The sequence below is a fragment of the Arachis ipaensis genome, chromosome B10 (assembly GCF_059453495.1).
Source record: "Arachis ipaensis isolate K30076 ecotype BB chromosome B10, ASM5945349v1, whole genome shotgun sequence".
NCBI lineage: Eukaryota > Viridiplantae > Streptophyta > Magnoliopsida > Fabales > Fabaceae > Arachis > Arachis ipaensis.
Window position 1 is genome coordinate 130,585,333 of NC_142435.1, and position 16,675 is coordinate 130,602,007.

Genomic DNA, 16,675 nt, shown 5'->3' on the forward strand with positions numbered 1-16,675 from the left:
ATTTAAGGTTAGTTTGATAAAACAATAACATTTGTGATATATAAAATGTTTTCTTAAGTTTAATTTATTTTTTTAAAATTGAATAAAAGTTTATAATTTATCATAATTTACACTAAATAAAATGTAAATAGATTGTATTTCAATGTAACTCTTTTATTATTTTATTTTATCTTATTTTATCTTATCTTATAGGAGGAAACAAAGTGAGAAAAAGGAGAAAGCCCAAACTCACTATAGTACATAGGTGTGGTAAGCCCTATATCAAAGCCCAACGCGTAGTTGTCTTCCTTTGGTTACTCAGTCTCTCACCAACACTACCAACTTAAACCCTAATATCCCTCCCTCCCTCCACTCCTCCATCGACCCACCACCATGGCAGCCATCGACTACGAAGACGCACGCGGCGGCTCCTACGACGACCGCCGCCAAACACCACCACAGCAGGACCTCGGCTACGACCCAAACTTCGTCCCCGACTCCGTCAAATCCTTCGTGGTCCACCTCTACCGTCACATCCGCGAGAAGAATGTCTACGAGATACACCAGATGTATGAGACCTCCTTCCACACTCTCTCCGACCGTCTCTTCAAGGACTCGCCCTGGCCCTCCGTCGATGCCGTCGCTCATTACGTCGACAACGACCACGTCTTCTGCCTCCTCTACCGTGAGATGTGGTTCCGCCACCTGTACGCTCGCTTAACCCCTACACTCCGCCAGAGGATCGATTCATGGGACAATTACTGCAGCTTGTTCCAGGTGGTGCTTCATGGTGTTGTCAACATGCAGCTTCCGAATCAGTGGCTATGGGATATGGTTGATGAGTTCGTTTACCAGTTCCAGAGCTTCTGCCAGTACCGCGCCAAGATGAAGAACAAGACGGAGCAGGAGATCGCTCTCTTGCGCCAGTTCGATCAGGTGAATACTTAAATTACTTTTGTTTTGGATATTAATTTCGTCCATTAGTGGTTGACATAGGCTTCAATTAGAACTATGGAGTATAGATCAATTTGTTTGTTGATTTAGGGTTCTTTTATTCTTTCAACTATTAGAATGTTGTAAAGGTAATCTTTATAATACTTGTTTGCTGTGTTTTGTAAGGACTGAGTTTAATTTTGTTGTACTATTGTTGAAAAATGGATTTCACCAGGTTGGCAACTTTGCCGAGGGTATCGATACCATATTGGTTTCCTCCTTTCCCTGTTGCCTATAGTAGACCAAGCTGAATGATAGTTAATGGTTGTGCTGATTTTTTAGTCAGTGCACTTGTTTATTGATGCTAACATTGTGCAATATTAAAATCAAATCATATGTTTTTGTTTTAAAACTCTTAATATAGTAGGTGGTTGAGTCCAACACTTTTTTCCACGTGGCAATATATAATCGAATGTCTACGTGAAGCTTTTTTTATACTGACAATGTAATAAAGTTAAATCCTGGTTTCTATTTACTACTAAGTGGGTTAATGCTGAATGTTTGTGGACTTATTGACTTGTAGGCTTGGAATGTTTATGGGGTTCTTAACTTCTTGCAAGCGCTTGTGGAGAAGTCCATGATTATTCAGATACTTGAGCAGGAGAAGGAGGGGCTGGAGCAGTTCACTGCTACTGATGGTTATGACTACAATGGAGGAAGTAACGTGTTGAAGGTGTTGGGATATTTCAGCATGGTTGGGTTGCTGCGTGTGCACTGTCTTCTCGGTGATTATCATACGGGGCTCAAGTGCTTGCAACCTATTGACATTAGTCAACAGGGTGTTTACACAAGCGTGATTGGAAGCCACATCACAACCATATATCACTATGGTTTTGCTAATCTCATGCTCCGCAGGTGTGATGATTGGTTGATTTTGTTTCAATATTGAACAAGTGTTTGATTTTATTGATACATTTGTTGTTTATTGTTGGTGATAGGCTTGTAGCTGAGTTCACTTTCTAATTGCCTTTTATATTAAGAATAATATCTATAAAAAATTTTAATAGAGAACACAAAAGATTGTTAGTTCATTGAATCCATTGGAAGATACAAAACTTTATACTTGTATTTTTTGTTTATATTATTAATTATTGATACCATATGACCTAGCCTGCTGCCTTCTCTACAGATACGTGGAAGCAATTCGTGAATTTAACAAGATTCTCTTGTATATCTTTAAGACAAAGCAATACCATCAGAAGTCACCACAGTATGAGCAGATATTGAAGAAAAATGAACAAATGTATGCCTTGCTGGCTATTTGCCTTTCACTCTGCCCACAAAACAGGCTTGTTGATGAAACTGTGAACTCTCAATTGCGAGAGAAGTATGGTGAAAAGATGATTAGAATGCAAAGATATGATGATGAGGCATTTGCTATATATGACGAGCTCTTCTCCTATGCATGTCCCAAATTCATCACTCCTTCAGCACCTAGTTTTGAGGAGCCTCTTGTAAATTACAACCAGGTATTCCTTGGATCCTATCGGAATCATCAAAATAACATTTTGATTAGCCCAACAGATGAACAGAACTTCAAATTCTAGTTGGCCCCAACTATGTTCACATTTGAACATCATTTTTCATCCTGTCTGCAATCTTGAAGGCTTGAATTCAATCTGGTTAAATACCTTAAACTTGCATAATCCAGTGGTCTTCTAAAAGAATGAGAATAATCTATTGAAAGATAGTCAGTGGGGCAGCCTGTGAACCTTGTTAAAGTGAAACTTTGGATTTTTGTTCTCATAATATTTATCAACTGATTGCAATAGTAATGTTTGTTTTTGCTTTTTTGTTGCCAAGTGTTTATTCACTTGTTTAAGCATTCCTTGGTACATGTTCATTTATTTCTTTGAGCCCTCCGTGCCTCTGACTTGTGTTGGTAGTCTCTTGGCTTCCCTCCTTTCACCCTTTCTTATATCATTAATTATTAAATGTCTTTTTGTTCTGTCAGGATGCCTATAGGCTACAATTGAAACTGTTCCTTTATGAAGCCAAGCAACAACAGTTGCTATCCGGTGTCCGTACCTTCTTGAAGGTGTACTCAACAATCTCACTTGCAAAACTTGCAAGTTACATGGAAGTTGATGAACCCACCTTAAGGTTGCATGATATCCAACTATTTGTGTTCCATTGAATTAAATTTTGCATATAAAATATGACTTTTGGAAAGTTTATTCATGTACTTCCTTTTTTATGGTCTGGTAGGACTATCTTGATGACATACAAGCACAAGACACATTCAGTGGATAGTGATGGAAAAGTCATATCGAATGCTGATGTGGATTTCTACATAGATGATGTAAGCATCCTCACTATGCAGCAGCTTCTTCATAATATGAATATAAGCATTTTCTTGCGCAAAAAATCCTTATTAGAAACTGTTACTGAACCATCGAAGAACTGGTCAATAATGGGCTGTTGTTGGTCTTTTAGCTTGTTTCTTCCTTTCTTGATTTGTTTTGCTTTATCATATTTTAAGAATGACAGAACTCAGTGATGGTGAATGGAATCCATGTTAATGCAATAGACATCGGATGACAGTTTAGATTAAATTTCCGTGTGTTTAACAGAGAATTCGGTTTTCATCTTTTTAAAATTGAAATGTATGACAATTTCTATGTTAAATGGTATGCTGCAGCTTTTGAATTACTATGTTGCTTGTTGCAGGACATGATTCGTGTTATGGAGTCTAAGCCTGCCAAGCGATATGGGGATTACTTTTTGCGGCAGATTGCCAAGGTATGTTTATGTTCTGCATAGGTGATGCAAATTTTCTAGTGTGCTGAGCTTAAGATGATATTTCATCATTTCATGACATTGTTGGATTGTGTGTTTCTTTGCAGCTTGAAGGGGTAATCAATGAGATGGACAGTGTAAAACTGGAGTGAGTTGCTATCAGCAGCTCTGCTAAATGGACTTGTTCATGACAACATATTGCGTATTGTCGGGCACAATTTTTCGGTAGGAGTAATTGTGTTGTTTTTTGAGGTATTGGATGTAGTTAGTTTTCAACATGCAATACTCATTGTTCCCCTTCTCAACTTGATTTTATTTAAAGAAAGAATTTACCCACTTACCCCGTCTCAAGAAAGGGCATGAAGTTCATAATTTTTTAGATTTGTTTGGTTATTGTTGTATTTATTTGTGATTGATCCTTTTGTCATGTGTTCCTCCCCGCAAAGTTATTTGTATGGAATACTGCACAAATGGCGAGAGCAACTTGATCTCTAGTCTGTCTCTTCCCTCTTAATCCGTTTCTTATCAAATACTGCTCTTTTAAGCCAAATCTAATTCCCTTGTGCCTTATAAAAGGACAATCTAACTATCATTTCAGAAATGATTCACGACGAATTACCCTATTGGATACTGTTGTTCTGCCCCTTCTTCCACATCTCGCGAGATTGAAAAGTTCGATTTCCCTTTCTGCGAAATATTAGAGATGTAGAGGCACTTGCTTAGAGCTAGAAGTTAATGACACGGCTGTTACCCTCCAAATCCGTGAAAGTTAAGCACAATATTAATGCTATGGCGTAACGCAATTCTAGTATTTGTGATGGATGGGTTTATATTTGATGGTGATTCAGTGTTCATCCGTGTTACATTTCGGACTTGGTTAACTCTTAATTTGTAAGCTGATAAATGGAAAATTTTTTTCCCAAAGTCAGATTATTTTATTCAATGAAATCGATATAGTAAAAAATAAGGGACAAAAAAACAAAAACAAGGAATTGAAAAAATATAGGAAAACATTTTAAAATTTAAATTATCACTGTGGGAAGTTCTGTTACCGCGTTTACAAATTATTAGGGGTGTGTTTGGTAAACACGGAGAGGATAAAAGTGCGTTTAACTTCTTTGAGTTTTTCTTCTTTGAAGGCAGACGTGGTTTTGTATCTTTTGTATCCCAAAAGCCTATTCACTTAAACAAAAAATTATAACTTTTCCGTTAACTTGATGTACGTTTAGGTTTGTTGCTGGTTATTATTGATTTTTTCTATTATTTTTTTATCACTTTTAATGCTTTCTTTCATATTTTGATTTTTTTATTAAATTTTTTATTGTAATTTTGTTATAATATGAATTATTGATTTTATTAAAAATGACAAAATAAATAAAAGATTGATCATATATAACAATAGTCATAAATAATAAAATTTTATTGTAAAAAATAATACTAAATAAAAGAATACTAATTATTTTAATTTTTGTATATTGTTTATTATTATTCCTATTAAAAATAATAAAATAAATAAAAAATTAATTATAAATAATAATAAAAATATAAGTAAAAAGTTAAAACTTAAAACAATAATAAAAATAAAATTATTAAGAGTACTTAAAAAGAGTACTAAAATATATTATTTTATATGTTATTTTTAATTCGATAAATAAATATTAATTTTTATTATAGAAAGTATTTAAAAAGTTATCAATTTTTATATGATATTTTTAATTTTATAAATAAATATTAATTTTTATTATAATAATAATATACTAAAATAGAGTACTATAAAAAATATTAAAAAAATATAAAAAAATTAAATATATTTAAAAAATAATATTATAATTTAATATTATATTTTTTTAATAATTAATTAATTATTTATCTAAAAATAATTTTAACTAATATTATTCAAATAATATTTATTTTATCAAAATTAATTTTAATAAAAATTATCAAATATAAATTACATAAATTCACCTTTATCTAAAATTAATTCTATAAAATTATTTTTATTCAAACTCTAGTTTGAGCAATGTGAATCCGAACCCACACTAAGAAGTGATATGCATGGAAATTTGGTAGCATTTAAGCAAGTTGGAAACCCGCAAATCAAGAAAACGATGAGGAAGGGACAATGACTCACCGACGCAAATCATCATCCATTAGCATTACACATCCCTACGCAAACGGCGTCCATCATTTAAGTCACAAACCAACCATATCAAAAACATTTTTTTCTTTCGTATAAATATGGAAACTGAAAGCCATGAAGTCATGAACATATTAATAGAGCACCAATTTCTAGTGATACATAATAAGACAGCGTTTTCCATAGAGCATCGGTTGTTGAAAATAAAATACGCGTAGTACTACCAACCAACTTTCTACGTTGGAATCCTAAACCTCTATCGGGACCCAAACCCAAACCCAAGGTTTATATAAAAGGAAAACAAACAACATGCGCCCACCGGTTATTTTCCAAACTACCCCTTTTTTTTCTTCTTCTGGTGATCGCAGGCTTAACACACTCGCAAAGCACTTTCTACAAACCGAATCTGAGAACAATCGAAACATGTCAACTTCTCCAACTTCTTCTCATGGTGATTCCGTCTTTGCTCATCTCGTTCTCGCTCCTGAAGATCCTATTCTCGGTGTAACTACCTTTTTTTTAAGTTTAATTTCTCATTTCTCTCTTCTCTCGTGTCGCAAATAACTGAATTGGTCATCGTGTTAGATGAGTTGAGAACTTGAGATTATATAAGATGGCACATCTATTTTATTTCATTTACTAGTTCCTCGATTCAGATCATCACTTTCGCGCTTTTGTTTCCTCGGTTGATCCATCACGATCAGACATGCGACTTGATTTTTTTTTGTTTTGCCAGTTTGGAGTATGAGTTTATTATGAGTATAGAGTATGGAATATGATTTCCAAAGCTTCACGTAACCTTGTTTTAATTTATTAAGTTAGCTCTTATCCAAAACCGTTTATTTTATCTTATTATATTCTATTTTTCCTTGTTTGTGAGTGGTCTACTATTATTTGAACCTCACCGTTTTCTTCCATGTTTGTGAAAAATAGGTGACTCTCGCTTACAATAAGGATCCAAGCCCTGTTAAGCTCAACTTAGGTGTTGGTGCTTACAGAACTGAGGTGACAATGCTATTTTACGTTTGATTATAGGCGGTTGCTTATTCTTGTTATTCTTATAATTGCTATTAGTATTGGGATTACAAGAACTGAATTAAGATTTCTACATTAGATGTTAATTTTGCTGTTGAAAATGCTAGTGGGTGAATTTGAGTGACTCACTGCCCTGTAATTACTAGTTAGTTAGTTAATTCATTGAATTGGACTTGCAACTTATGATTTCAATTTCACTTACTCTACGTGAGCGTTATTCTTTATGTTGCCTACTACACCAGGAAGGGAAACCTCTTGTGTTGAATGTGGTGAGGCGTGTGGAACAGGAACTCGTCAGTAACCCGTGAGTACTACCTCACTACCTATTCTTTCTCTTATCATTTCTTGTGATATTATATTGGATTATGATGTAGATTGGATTATGATGTAGCGCTCTCATTCTGCATTATTTGTAGGGCACGCAACAAGGAGTATCTTCCTATTACTGGAGTAGCTGATTTTAATAAACTCAGTGCTCAGCTCATTTTTGGTGCTGACAGGTTAATATAGAAACATAATTTTATCATGTTAAACATTGTTTCTCCAAGGGGAAGGTTTTGTTGAATCAGCGTTTAGTTCATTGTTTTATTGTTTATTTGCTTAAATTTTTGGATATAGCCCTGCAATTCAAGAGAGCAGAGTTACCACCGTTCAATGCTTGTCTGGTACTGGTTCATTGAGAGTTGGGGGTGAATTTTTGGCTAAACACTATCACCAAGTATAATGCTTTGTTCTTAACTTCTGTACTACCTCGTCATTTTTTTTAATTGATATCATTCCGAATCCTGCTTACCATTTTTTATTATTCCGGCTTTTCAGCGAAATATATATTTGCCTAAACCAACATGGGGAAACCACCCAAAGGTTTTTACCCTGGCAGGGCTAACTGTCCAAACGTATCGCTACTATGCTCCAGCAACTCGTGGGCTTGATTTCCAAGGTTAGTCTGTCTTATAAGCCATGTTTCTTCGTTATTTTCTATATTGTACCCAAGTTGATGTGAATCATGACCATCATTCGGTTATGAGGTTTCATGTAATGTTACCTTTTCCTCTATCCATGCAGGACTAATGGAAGATCTTGGTGCTGCCCCATCTGGATCAGTTATTCTGCTACATGCATGTGCACATAATCCTACTGGTGTTGATCCAACCGCTGAACAATGGGAAGAGATTAGGAAGCTGATCAGATCAAAGGCCTTGTTACCTTTCTTTGACAGTGCTTATCAGGCAAGCTTTTTTACATGCAACTGACTTTTTACCACATGCTTTTTACATTGGAAAATTTTGACATAATCTGCTGCTGTTTAGTTGTAAAATTACCAATTAACCCCTTGAATCACTTGGATCGTGAAATCTTGCTTGTCCATAAACCTTCAAACTTATTCAAGTGTTCTGCTTGCATTTTTTTTTGTACTGTCCATGGTGGATCATGAACACACTAGAATTTATGTCTACTATGTAATGATGCCTATTATTTGGATGAAAGCTCTTTCTTAAACATAATCTATTTTTGTTGATAGGGTTTTGCTAGTGGAAGTCTGGATAATGATGCACAGCCTGTTCGTTCTTTTGTTGCTGATGGGGGTGAATTGTTGGTAGCCCAGAGTTATGCAAAGAACATGGGTCTTTACGGTGAACGTGTTGGCGCCTTAAGCATTGTAAGAACATCATATCATTATATGGAGACAGATTGAACTTCTTTATTATTCATTAGAATTAATGATCTGGAAATCATGCATGTTTCACACCCCTTTCTATATATATATATTTTCCATGTTTCGTTTTTTGTTTATTCTGATCATTTTCCCTTATTTAACTTGAAAACTAACCTAGGTGTGCAAGTCAGCTGATGTTGCAAGCAAGGTTGAGAGCCAACTGAAACTTGTGATTAGGCCCATGTACTCAAATCCTCCCATTCATGGTGCAACCATTGTGGCTGCAGTTCTCAAGGACAGGTAATGACTCTTCTATGTTCCTACATAGTACCAGACGAATAAATAAGGACTTAGTATTCACTGTTGTACTCTCGATTTCTGTGCCATATTTCTTCTTTGGTGATGGATGCTATAGTCTTTAACTAGCATGGCCAAGCAGTGAATTTTTATGGTTGTTAATGCTTTGGTATTGTTAGAGGTCGTACATAAAATATATTTTAGTATCCCAAGAAAGGAGATTCTAGTAATGATCTTGTTTATCTGAGATGATTTTGCACTTCTTCGTAATAATATCTTGATTATGCCTTCGGTTCATTTGTATTACTGCCAAATGGAGAATTTTAAATATTTTCACTCTACTGGGTGATTTTCCTTCATTGTTAAAATCTTCCATCTCTTTCAGTGATTTGTTCAATGAGTGGACTATTGAGTTGAAGGAAATGGCAGACCGAATAATCAGTATGCGCCAACAACTTTTTGATGCTTTACACGCCAGAGGTATTATCTTTTGTGTGTCATCACTATTTGATCATTCTTTCTATGCATTGTCCCTTCATCTTATCTTTTCTATGCTTTTATTTTCTTTTTGTCAGGTACCCCTGGTGATTGGAGTCACATTATCAAGCAGATTGGAATGTTCACCTTCACAGGATTGAATTCTGAACAAGTTTCCTTCATGACTAGAGAGTACCACATATACATGACATCTGATGGGTAAAATACTCAATTTCTCTCTTACTTTGAATGAGTTGAAATGAATATGATAGCTCCCTTTTCTTTATTTTCCAGTCAAATGTGAACTTGGTAGCCATTCCCTCCTTCTCTATCTTGCCTACCATGCGGTTGCCAAATCTCTTTTTTGTTGTATCTTAAATAACCAAGTTGGGGACTAAACTCTAAAATTTGTTTTTGCCGTGTGTTTATCAGTGACTAACTCTTATATTGTTCATTCAGTTTCTGTCTCGCATTGCTTGTATCCATGTCTATGATTTAACATGGAGTGTTGATTGTGCAGGAGGATTAGCATGGCTGGTCTTAGTTCCAAAACAGTCCCTCATCTGGCGGATGCAATTCATGCAGCTGTCACCAAAGCTGTGTAGTACATGTTACTCACTGCACTTCCTAGATGCTACCACCTTTTAACATCGTTTTTGTGTAATAATTTTGTCACATCAACAATGAGACTTCCTTTCTGATTGATGTGAGAATTTAGAAAACATTTTATGCCTCCTTTTTTTATTAGTTTTCTCCTGTGGGGGAGTTACAGTCTTGTGTATTGCCCGTCCCTTTTTGGAGGAAGGGAAAAAAGGGACGAATACGTCGTAGAGGCATTTATTATTTTCTGTAGTACTTATTCAAAAGAAAGAAGTTTCATTTCTCGTCCTGTGTTTAAAAAGTTAAAAAAACTAGACCAAGATCCCCACATCACAGAAATATAGTAATATATTATGACAGGCAGCAACCGTGAAAGGTATGTAACATGAAAAGGATCTACTGGACTCGCTGCAAAATCCTGAAAAAAAATACGAATACACGAAGACACGTACAACGGATTAATGAAAGATACGTAAATCCTTTGAAGAAATACAGGAATACGTAACATGTAACATGCAACATGAATAGGTTCTATTGGAATCAGTGCAAAATCTTTACAAATACGAATACATAAGGATGGGTACAACCGACTATGGAAAAGGTAAACAGAGGCAACCAAAAAAGGTATGCAAGATAGTGTGCAGTTGTGCACTGTGCACTGTGCACTGTGCACAAAGACATTTCATATTAACACCTAAATTTTCACACGCCAGGCGTCATCTCTCAAAATACTCTGAAAATATTTGTGAACCACAGAGAAACTTTTAATCATTTTTAAAAGATGAAAATTCATGTACAATTAGGTAGCGTTTGGTGTAGAGATAGAAACAGAAAGACTGAGAGACAAAGACTAAGAGATAGAGATTAAAATAAATTTCAGTATTCTAAGAGACAGAGATTAAAATAAATCTCAATATTCTGTTTGGTGTAAAGTAGGAGACAGAAATTAAAAGAAAGAATGAAATTTTAATTTAATTTGCACAAAGAGTCAAACTGAAATTAATTAATTGAAATGAGGATATTTTAGGTATAAAATATTATTAAAGTTTCAATCTCCATTTCTAAATTTTAGTCTCCTGTGTCTCTACTTTTTAGAGGTATTGAAATACTGAAATTTTGGGAAGAGAGACAGAAATTTTAATACCAGTCTCTAAACCAACAAATATGATACTGAATTTCAGTCTCTCAGTCTCTGTCAAATTATTTATGATTTAGCGACTTGACATGAAATTAACTGTATCTGAGTTTCTATTTTTTTAAAAATAAAAAATTATTTTAAAAGACCATTACAAAGATTTAATTATTAAAAATTATCTTTAATACCAAAATTATTAAGGATTAATATTTATAATATTTAAAAATGACCAAAATTTTTATAAAGAAACAAATATATCTTTAATTATTCTCATTGTTCGTAATTTTTATAATAATAATTGTTTTTTCTAAAATTTTGGCCTTCGTCAACATTTTATTTTATTTTATTTATTTATTTATTATGCAGATTTAGAGGAACAAAAGAAGCATTCAACACAAGGTTGAGTTCTTATGCTTATATATCCTTTAATTGTTGTTATTATTATATATCTTTTTTAATTAAATTAAGAGAATACACTTTAAAATTGTGTTATGATTTTAGATTATTTATCTATATATGAAAATTTATTTCCGTCTTATTTTTAGATGGTTAGTTATTATAGTTTCATCAAATTTTTAATTATGTTTTTATATTTTTTTTCTTTTCAATTAGATCTTTTAATTTTGTAATTAGATTTTTTCTAATGTAAAAAAGGTTAGAATTAACTGAATATTTTTTCACAAATGGAAGATATCTATAATTAAGAACATATTAAATCTTCAATCACACATTTTTTGAAAAAAATATTCTGTTAATTTTAATATTTTTGACATGAAAAAGACCTAATTATAAAATTGAAAACAGAGAAGGGACCAATTGAAAAAAAAAAAAAATAGGAACTGTTCCGTGGGTTACCTGAAACTGGGTTTCTTTTTAGCAAAGACGTGAGGTCTAGGCTCCCTTTGTGGCAGTGTTCAACTTCTTTTCGCACCGAAGTGCTGCCGTCCGAATTCTTCGTGAGGAGGTGAGGGTGGTACTTGCAAGGGACTCCATGCCTAAGTTAGCAAGGGTTTAAACAGGTTTTTTTAGTAGATTGGGTTTGAAATATACATGAGAGTATCAGTGTATTTATAATAGAACGTTGAACCACCTTTTAAAGTAATTTCACCTTTATTGGTGGATAACTATTTCCTTTTTCTAGAGAAGATGATGATATCTTCCTTCTAAAAAGGTGGGAGATATCTTCAGGGTTAGTTAATCATTCAGATAATTAGGGTTGAGCTACCGTTGTCGTATCCGACCTCTATGAGGTCGGGTAGGTAGACGAGGCCACCCTTTTGGGTGGAATTTTATTCTTTGGGTCTGACTTTATGTTTTTGGATCCGGGTATGAACAATGCCCATGTTTGAGTTTGGACATTTATGAGGTGGGGCTCAAGCATTAGTGGATTTGTTCCTTTATATCGGATAAACTGCCTTTCTGGGATAAGTCAGGCACTCGACGTGTTTTTGAAACGTCACGTCTTTTCATAACATCACGCACGTTCTTTCTTCGGTTACCTTGGTAACCGTGCATGCCATTAATGAGGGGTGCAAAATGACACTTTTTGCCCCTTAGTGTTTTATAAATACTTCTTTTTTCTTCTTTCTTTCTTTTTTCACTTTCTTTGTATTGCTTTTTCGTCTCCCTCCATTATTTTCGCAACCTTTGTTCTTCTTTCAAGACTTCTTTATCTTGGATTTTGGGTGTTCTCATTCGTTCACCAGAGACTTTGGACTGTATATGCTTTTGCTATTGAAGTGCTCTTTTTCCATTTTGCACTCTTCTTTTCAGGCTAGTTTTTTACCCCTTCTTCTTGCTGTGTTTCTTGCGTTCTACTTTGCCACTTTTGTGTTTGTTGATTGAAAATTTGCTTGATCATTCTTGAGTTTCTTAACTGGCATCGTCGTTTTAGCGGCATTGATAAATGTTTTTGAAAACGGGGTTTTAGCCTTAGAAATTTTGCGTTCGTCTTGATCTTTATTTGTTACTGGTGAGTGGGATTTTCATACTTGTGTTACCCCCAAATGGTGCCACTTTATATGTTAAAAGATGATACAAGTTTCTGTATCTGACAATGTGATGATGGTTTGTGTGTATGAGAAAATGTAAGAACAGTAATCTTTTGATGATGACCCAACTTTTCGACTTCTTGTTGTGGCATTTTTCTGGTTTATTGTATTGTAGGTATAGATTGTATGTCTTAGTCAGTTATTCACAACATGTCGTCTAAAGTTCCATCCTATCTGACCTGGGTAGATATATTTGTTCTTACTCCTGTCCTTGTTATTGATAGAGAGTATGCCGAGACCTTTTGTAGGCACCATAGGTTATGTGAGAATCGAGAGGATGAGCATAGGTATGAGATCTTAGTGACCAATCCTGAGGAGGGGTTTGTTTTTCCCGACTTGATAGGTCGGAACATCATTTCATGTATGTGTATGATTATTTTTTTACAAAATTAGGGGATACTCTTTCCTTCTCTGATTTTAAGTCCGATGTCCTTAAATTCTTCAATGTTCCTCCTACCTAATTGCATCCCAATTTTTGAGGTTTCTTGAAAATATACTAATTTCTTTGTCGAAAACTTGATGTCCGACCTTCTCTTAAGGTCTTCTTTTATCTTTTTGTCCTCACCAAATTCTTTAGCTCCAAAAAACAAGGTTGAATTTTTTTTCGAGCTATTCAAGGTAGAAAAGGTTTTGCCATTTTTTATGAGTCTTTTCATGATTTCAAGAATTGCTTTTTTAAAGTTCGTGCTATAGAGGGTGTCTGACCTTTATTTCTCAGTGAGGGGATGATCCTGTTTTCCATTTTATATTGGGAGGAAAAACCTATAACAGTTAAGTACAACCTAGATGATTTAGATGAGATTGAGAAGAGTGTAGTCGAGTTGTTCCAAGAGTTTTGGAGCCGAGCTCCTTATCTAGATACTAAAAGATATTTAGGAAATTTGAGCCAGCTTCAGTCCGAGTTAGGTAGTCTTCTTTTCCATTTTATAGTCATTTTATCAAAATGATTTTAGTGAATATCGTAACCTGACTTTTGTATCTGCAGAAAAGATGGCTCCCAAGTCAGCTGCTATGAAAATATTTTGGATTGCAAAAAAGAATGTTGTTTCCCGAAGCATACAACAAAAAGAAACTGGTGAAATTGCAGACTTTTTCTCGCCCTCTAAGTCAGACTTGGGTACCTCAGCCTCTTTGAAGATTACTCTCGATCCGGCTCCTCAGCTAACCCCTCCTCCTTCTAGCTCGGTCAAATCAACAACCCCTCCTTCCATTACAGAACTGAACCCTAAGAAATGCAAGTCTTCTGATTCGGGGAGTATATATGAGCAGAGCTTTGATGCCCTTGCTTGGAGTAAAAAGAACATCCTCCCCCATAGCTTTATCAACATGGACGATGTTGCCATAAAGAGCCACCTTCAGCTTCTTGCCCGAGGTGGAGTCCAGACAATCGGTATATGCGTAGCCTTGGCTAGAGAATTGGAGAAGACTCCCCTTGGTGCTACCCAACGCATGTTGATTGTCTTGCAGGATGAAGTGGCATCCTTAGAGGAGTCTAAGAAGGGGTGGGAAGAAGAGAGAAAGAGTCTCTGCTTTCTGACCTTGGCAAAGCTCGGGACAAAGTAAAGTAGGCGGAGGCCGCTTTAGCCATGTCAGAGGGAAATGGAAAAAAGCAATCATACACATGATACATGGGGCCTGAGGAGACCATAGCTGAAGGTATAGACGAAATGGTGGCGAACCTGAAGGCTCAATTCCGAGTTATTGCTCCCGAGGTGGACTTTTCCCTCATCAGTCCCGACAACATTATAGTGGATGGCAAGATTGTAAAAAAGAAATCATACACATCATTTTCTGAGACAGATACATGGGGCTTGAGGAGACCATAGCCGAAGGTATGGACGAAATGGTGGTGAACCTGAAGGCTCAATTCCGAGTTATTGCTCCAGAGGTGGACTTTTCCCTCATCAGTTTCGACAACATTATGGTGGACGACAAGATTGTTCCTGCTCCAGATGATGAGGAGGACACTCCTGTGCCTGATCCAAAGACCTCGGGGGCACAAATCGGATAGGCTTCTCAAGTTTCCATCCTTAATCGGGTGGTAAGTCCCTTCCTTCTATAACTCTTTCAATTCCTGCAGTGTCAGTTTCTGAATATGAATATGCTCTGACCTCTTCCGCTCAACCTAAAGATGATGTCACTAGCGAACAGCTCCATCCTTTGTAATTCTTTGCTTTTAATTGGCCCGGTTTGTGGGTCTTTATGAACAATTCTATTTTTGTAATGGTTGTAGTTTGAACAACTTCTATTTTGCTGTTTCAAGAACCTTTTCCCACTACTCGGGTAGTGGTTGTTGCATGAATGGTTAAATGACTTTGAATATTTCAGTTGGTACATCTATTAGTTGAATACGAATTTATTATTTTAACAACTTTTATTGCTATTTTACTAAGTTAGAAAAGACGTCGGCAAAGTAGGTTTGTCCTTTTTGGACCTTTCATATATGAGTATTATCTTCCCTTAGTTTATTTGGACTCTGACTTTATGTAGTTGGGCTTTATCAAGTTACTTTGACATTTCATTTTAGGTCCAACTTATTTTAAGGTCGGATCACGAATTGCTTATATAACTTCTTACACTAATTTGTATCTCGTTGCTTCATCTTGCCGACCAAGTAGGTCAGACAATAATTTTTGCAATTTTTTTAGCTTAAATTAATGTGTTTGAAATGGAAAACTAGTAGAAAAATACCTTATTATTAATAAAAGGATCTACATAAATTTGTTTGCTACTATGGATTTTTCTTGTAGTCATTAGCCCTAGCTATGATGCCTCGTTAAAACCCCCTTTCAGGAACACCCTTTTCGAGAAAAAACCATGAAGTCGAAAAATAGAGTACCTAAGGAGCAAGGTACGCTCTTCTAATTGTAGTACCTCTTTAAGTTACATGCGTGCCATAACCTTGGGAGCTCGTTCTCTTTTAGGTCGGATACCTTATAGTAACCTTTCCATAAGACTTTGATAACCTTGTAAGGTCCCTTCCAGTTTGCAGCCAGCTTTCCTTCGCCCAACTTTTGAACTCCGATGTCATTTCGGATCAGTATGAGGTTGTTTGAGGTGAAACTCCTCCTGATGATTTTTTGGTTGTACCTTAAGGTCATCCTTTGTTTTAATGCTTCCCTTTTTTATCTGAGCTTGTTATCAGACTTCTGGGAGGAGGTCAAGCTCTTCCTTTTGTGCTTGGATATTGATCACTTTATCATAAAATTTAACTCTTGGAGATTCTTCAGTGATTTCTACAGGAATCATGGCCTCTGTTCTATAATTAAGTCGGAAAGGTGACTCCCTAGTTGTTAAGTGGGGAGTTGTCTAATATGTCCACAAGACTTGAGGAAGCTCTTTTGCATATGCTCCCTTTGCATCTTGTAGTCGGCGTTTTAACCCAGTCAATACAACTTTATTTGCAGCTTCAGCCTGTCCATTAGCCCAAGGGTGTTCTACCGATGTAAATTGGTGCTTAATCTTGAGGCGGGCCACCAAGTTCCTAAAGGTTGAGTCGGTAAATTGAGTTCCATTGTCCGTGGTGATGAGTGTGAAACTCCAAATCGGGTGACAATGTTCTTCTAGAGAAATTT

At 35.4% G+C, this 16,675-nt stretch overlaps 2 protein-coding genes across 2 annotated transcripts; both read left to right on the forward strand.

The window, feature by feature from the left end:
• The first annotated feature begins 268 nt into the window (after nt 1-268).
• Nucleotides 269-4,047, forward strand: LOC107622436 (RNA polymerase I-associated factor PAF67). Its single transcript, XM_016324317.3, has 7 exons — nt 269-915; nt 1,496-1,827; nt 2,102-2,441; nt 2,927-3,075; nt 3,181-3,274; nt 3,643-3,714; nt 3,819-4,047. Exons 1-7 carry the CDS (start codon nt 373-375, stop codon nt 3,861-3,863), a joined length of 1,575 nt encoding a protein of 524 aa, XP_016179803.1. The 5' UTR covers nt 269-372; the 3' UTR covers nt 3,864-4,047.
• A 1,771-nt stretch (nt 4,048-5,818) lies between these two features.
• LOC107622437 (aspartate aminotransferase, cytoplasmic) lies at nt 5,819-10,198 on the forward strand. Its single transcript, XM_016324318.3, has 12 exons — nt 5,819-6,352; nt 6,782-6,853; nt 7,126-7,187; nt 7,300-7,383; nt 7,502-7,601; nt 7,703-7,823; nt 7,949-8,112; nt 8,406-8,543; nt 8,719-8,840; nt 9,223-9,317; nt 9,413-9,533; nt 9,835-10,198. Exons 1-12 carry the CDS (start codon nt 6,158-6,160, stop codon nt 9,917-9,919), a joined length of 1,359 nt encoding a protein of 452 aa, XP_016179804.1. The 5' UTR covers nt 5,819-6,157; the 3' UTR covers nt 9,920-10,198.
• Nucleotides 10,199-16,675: the final 6,477 nt, after the last annotated feature.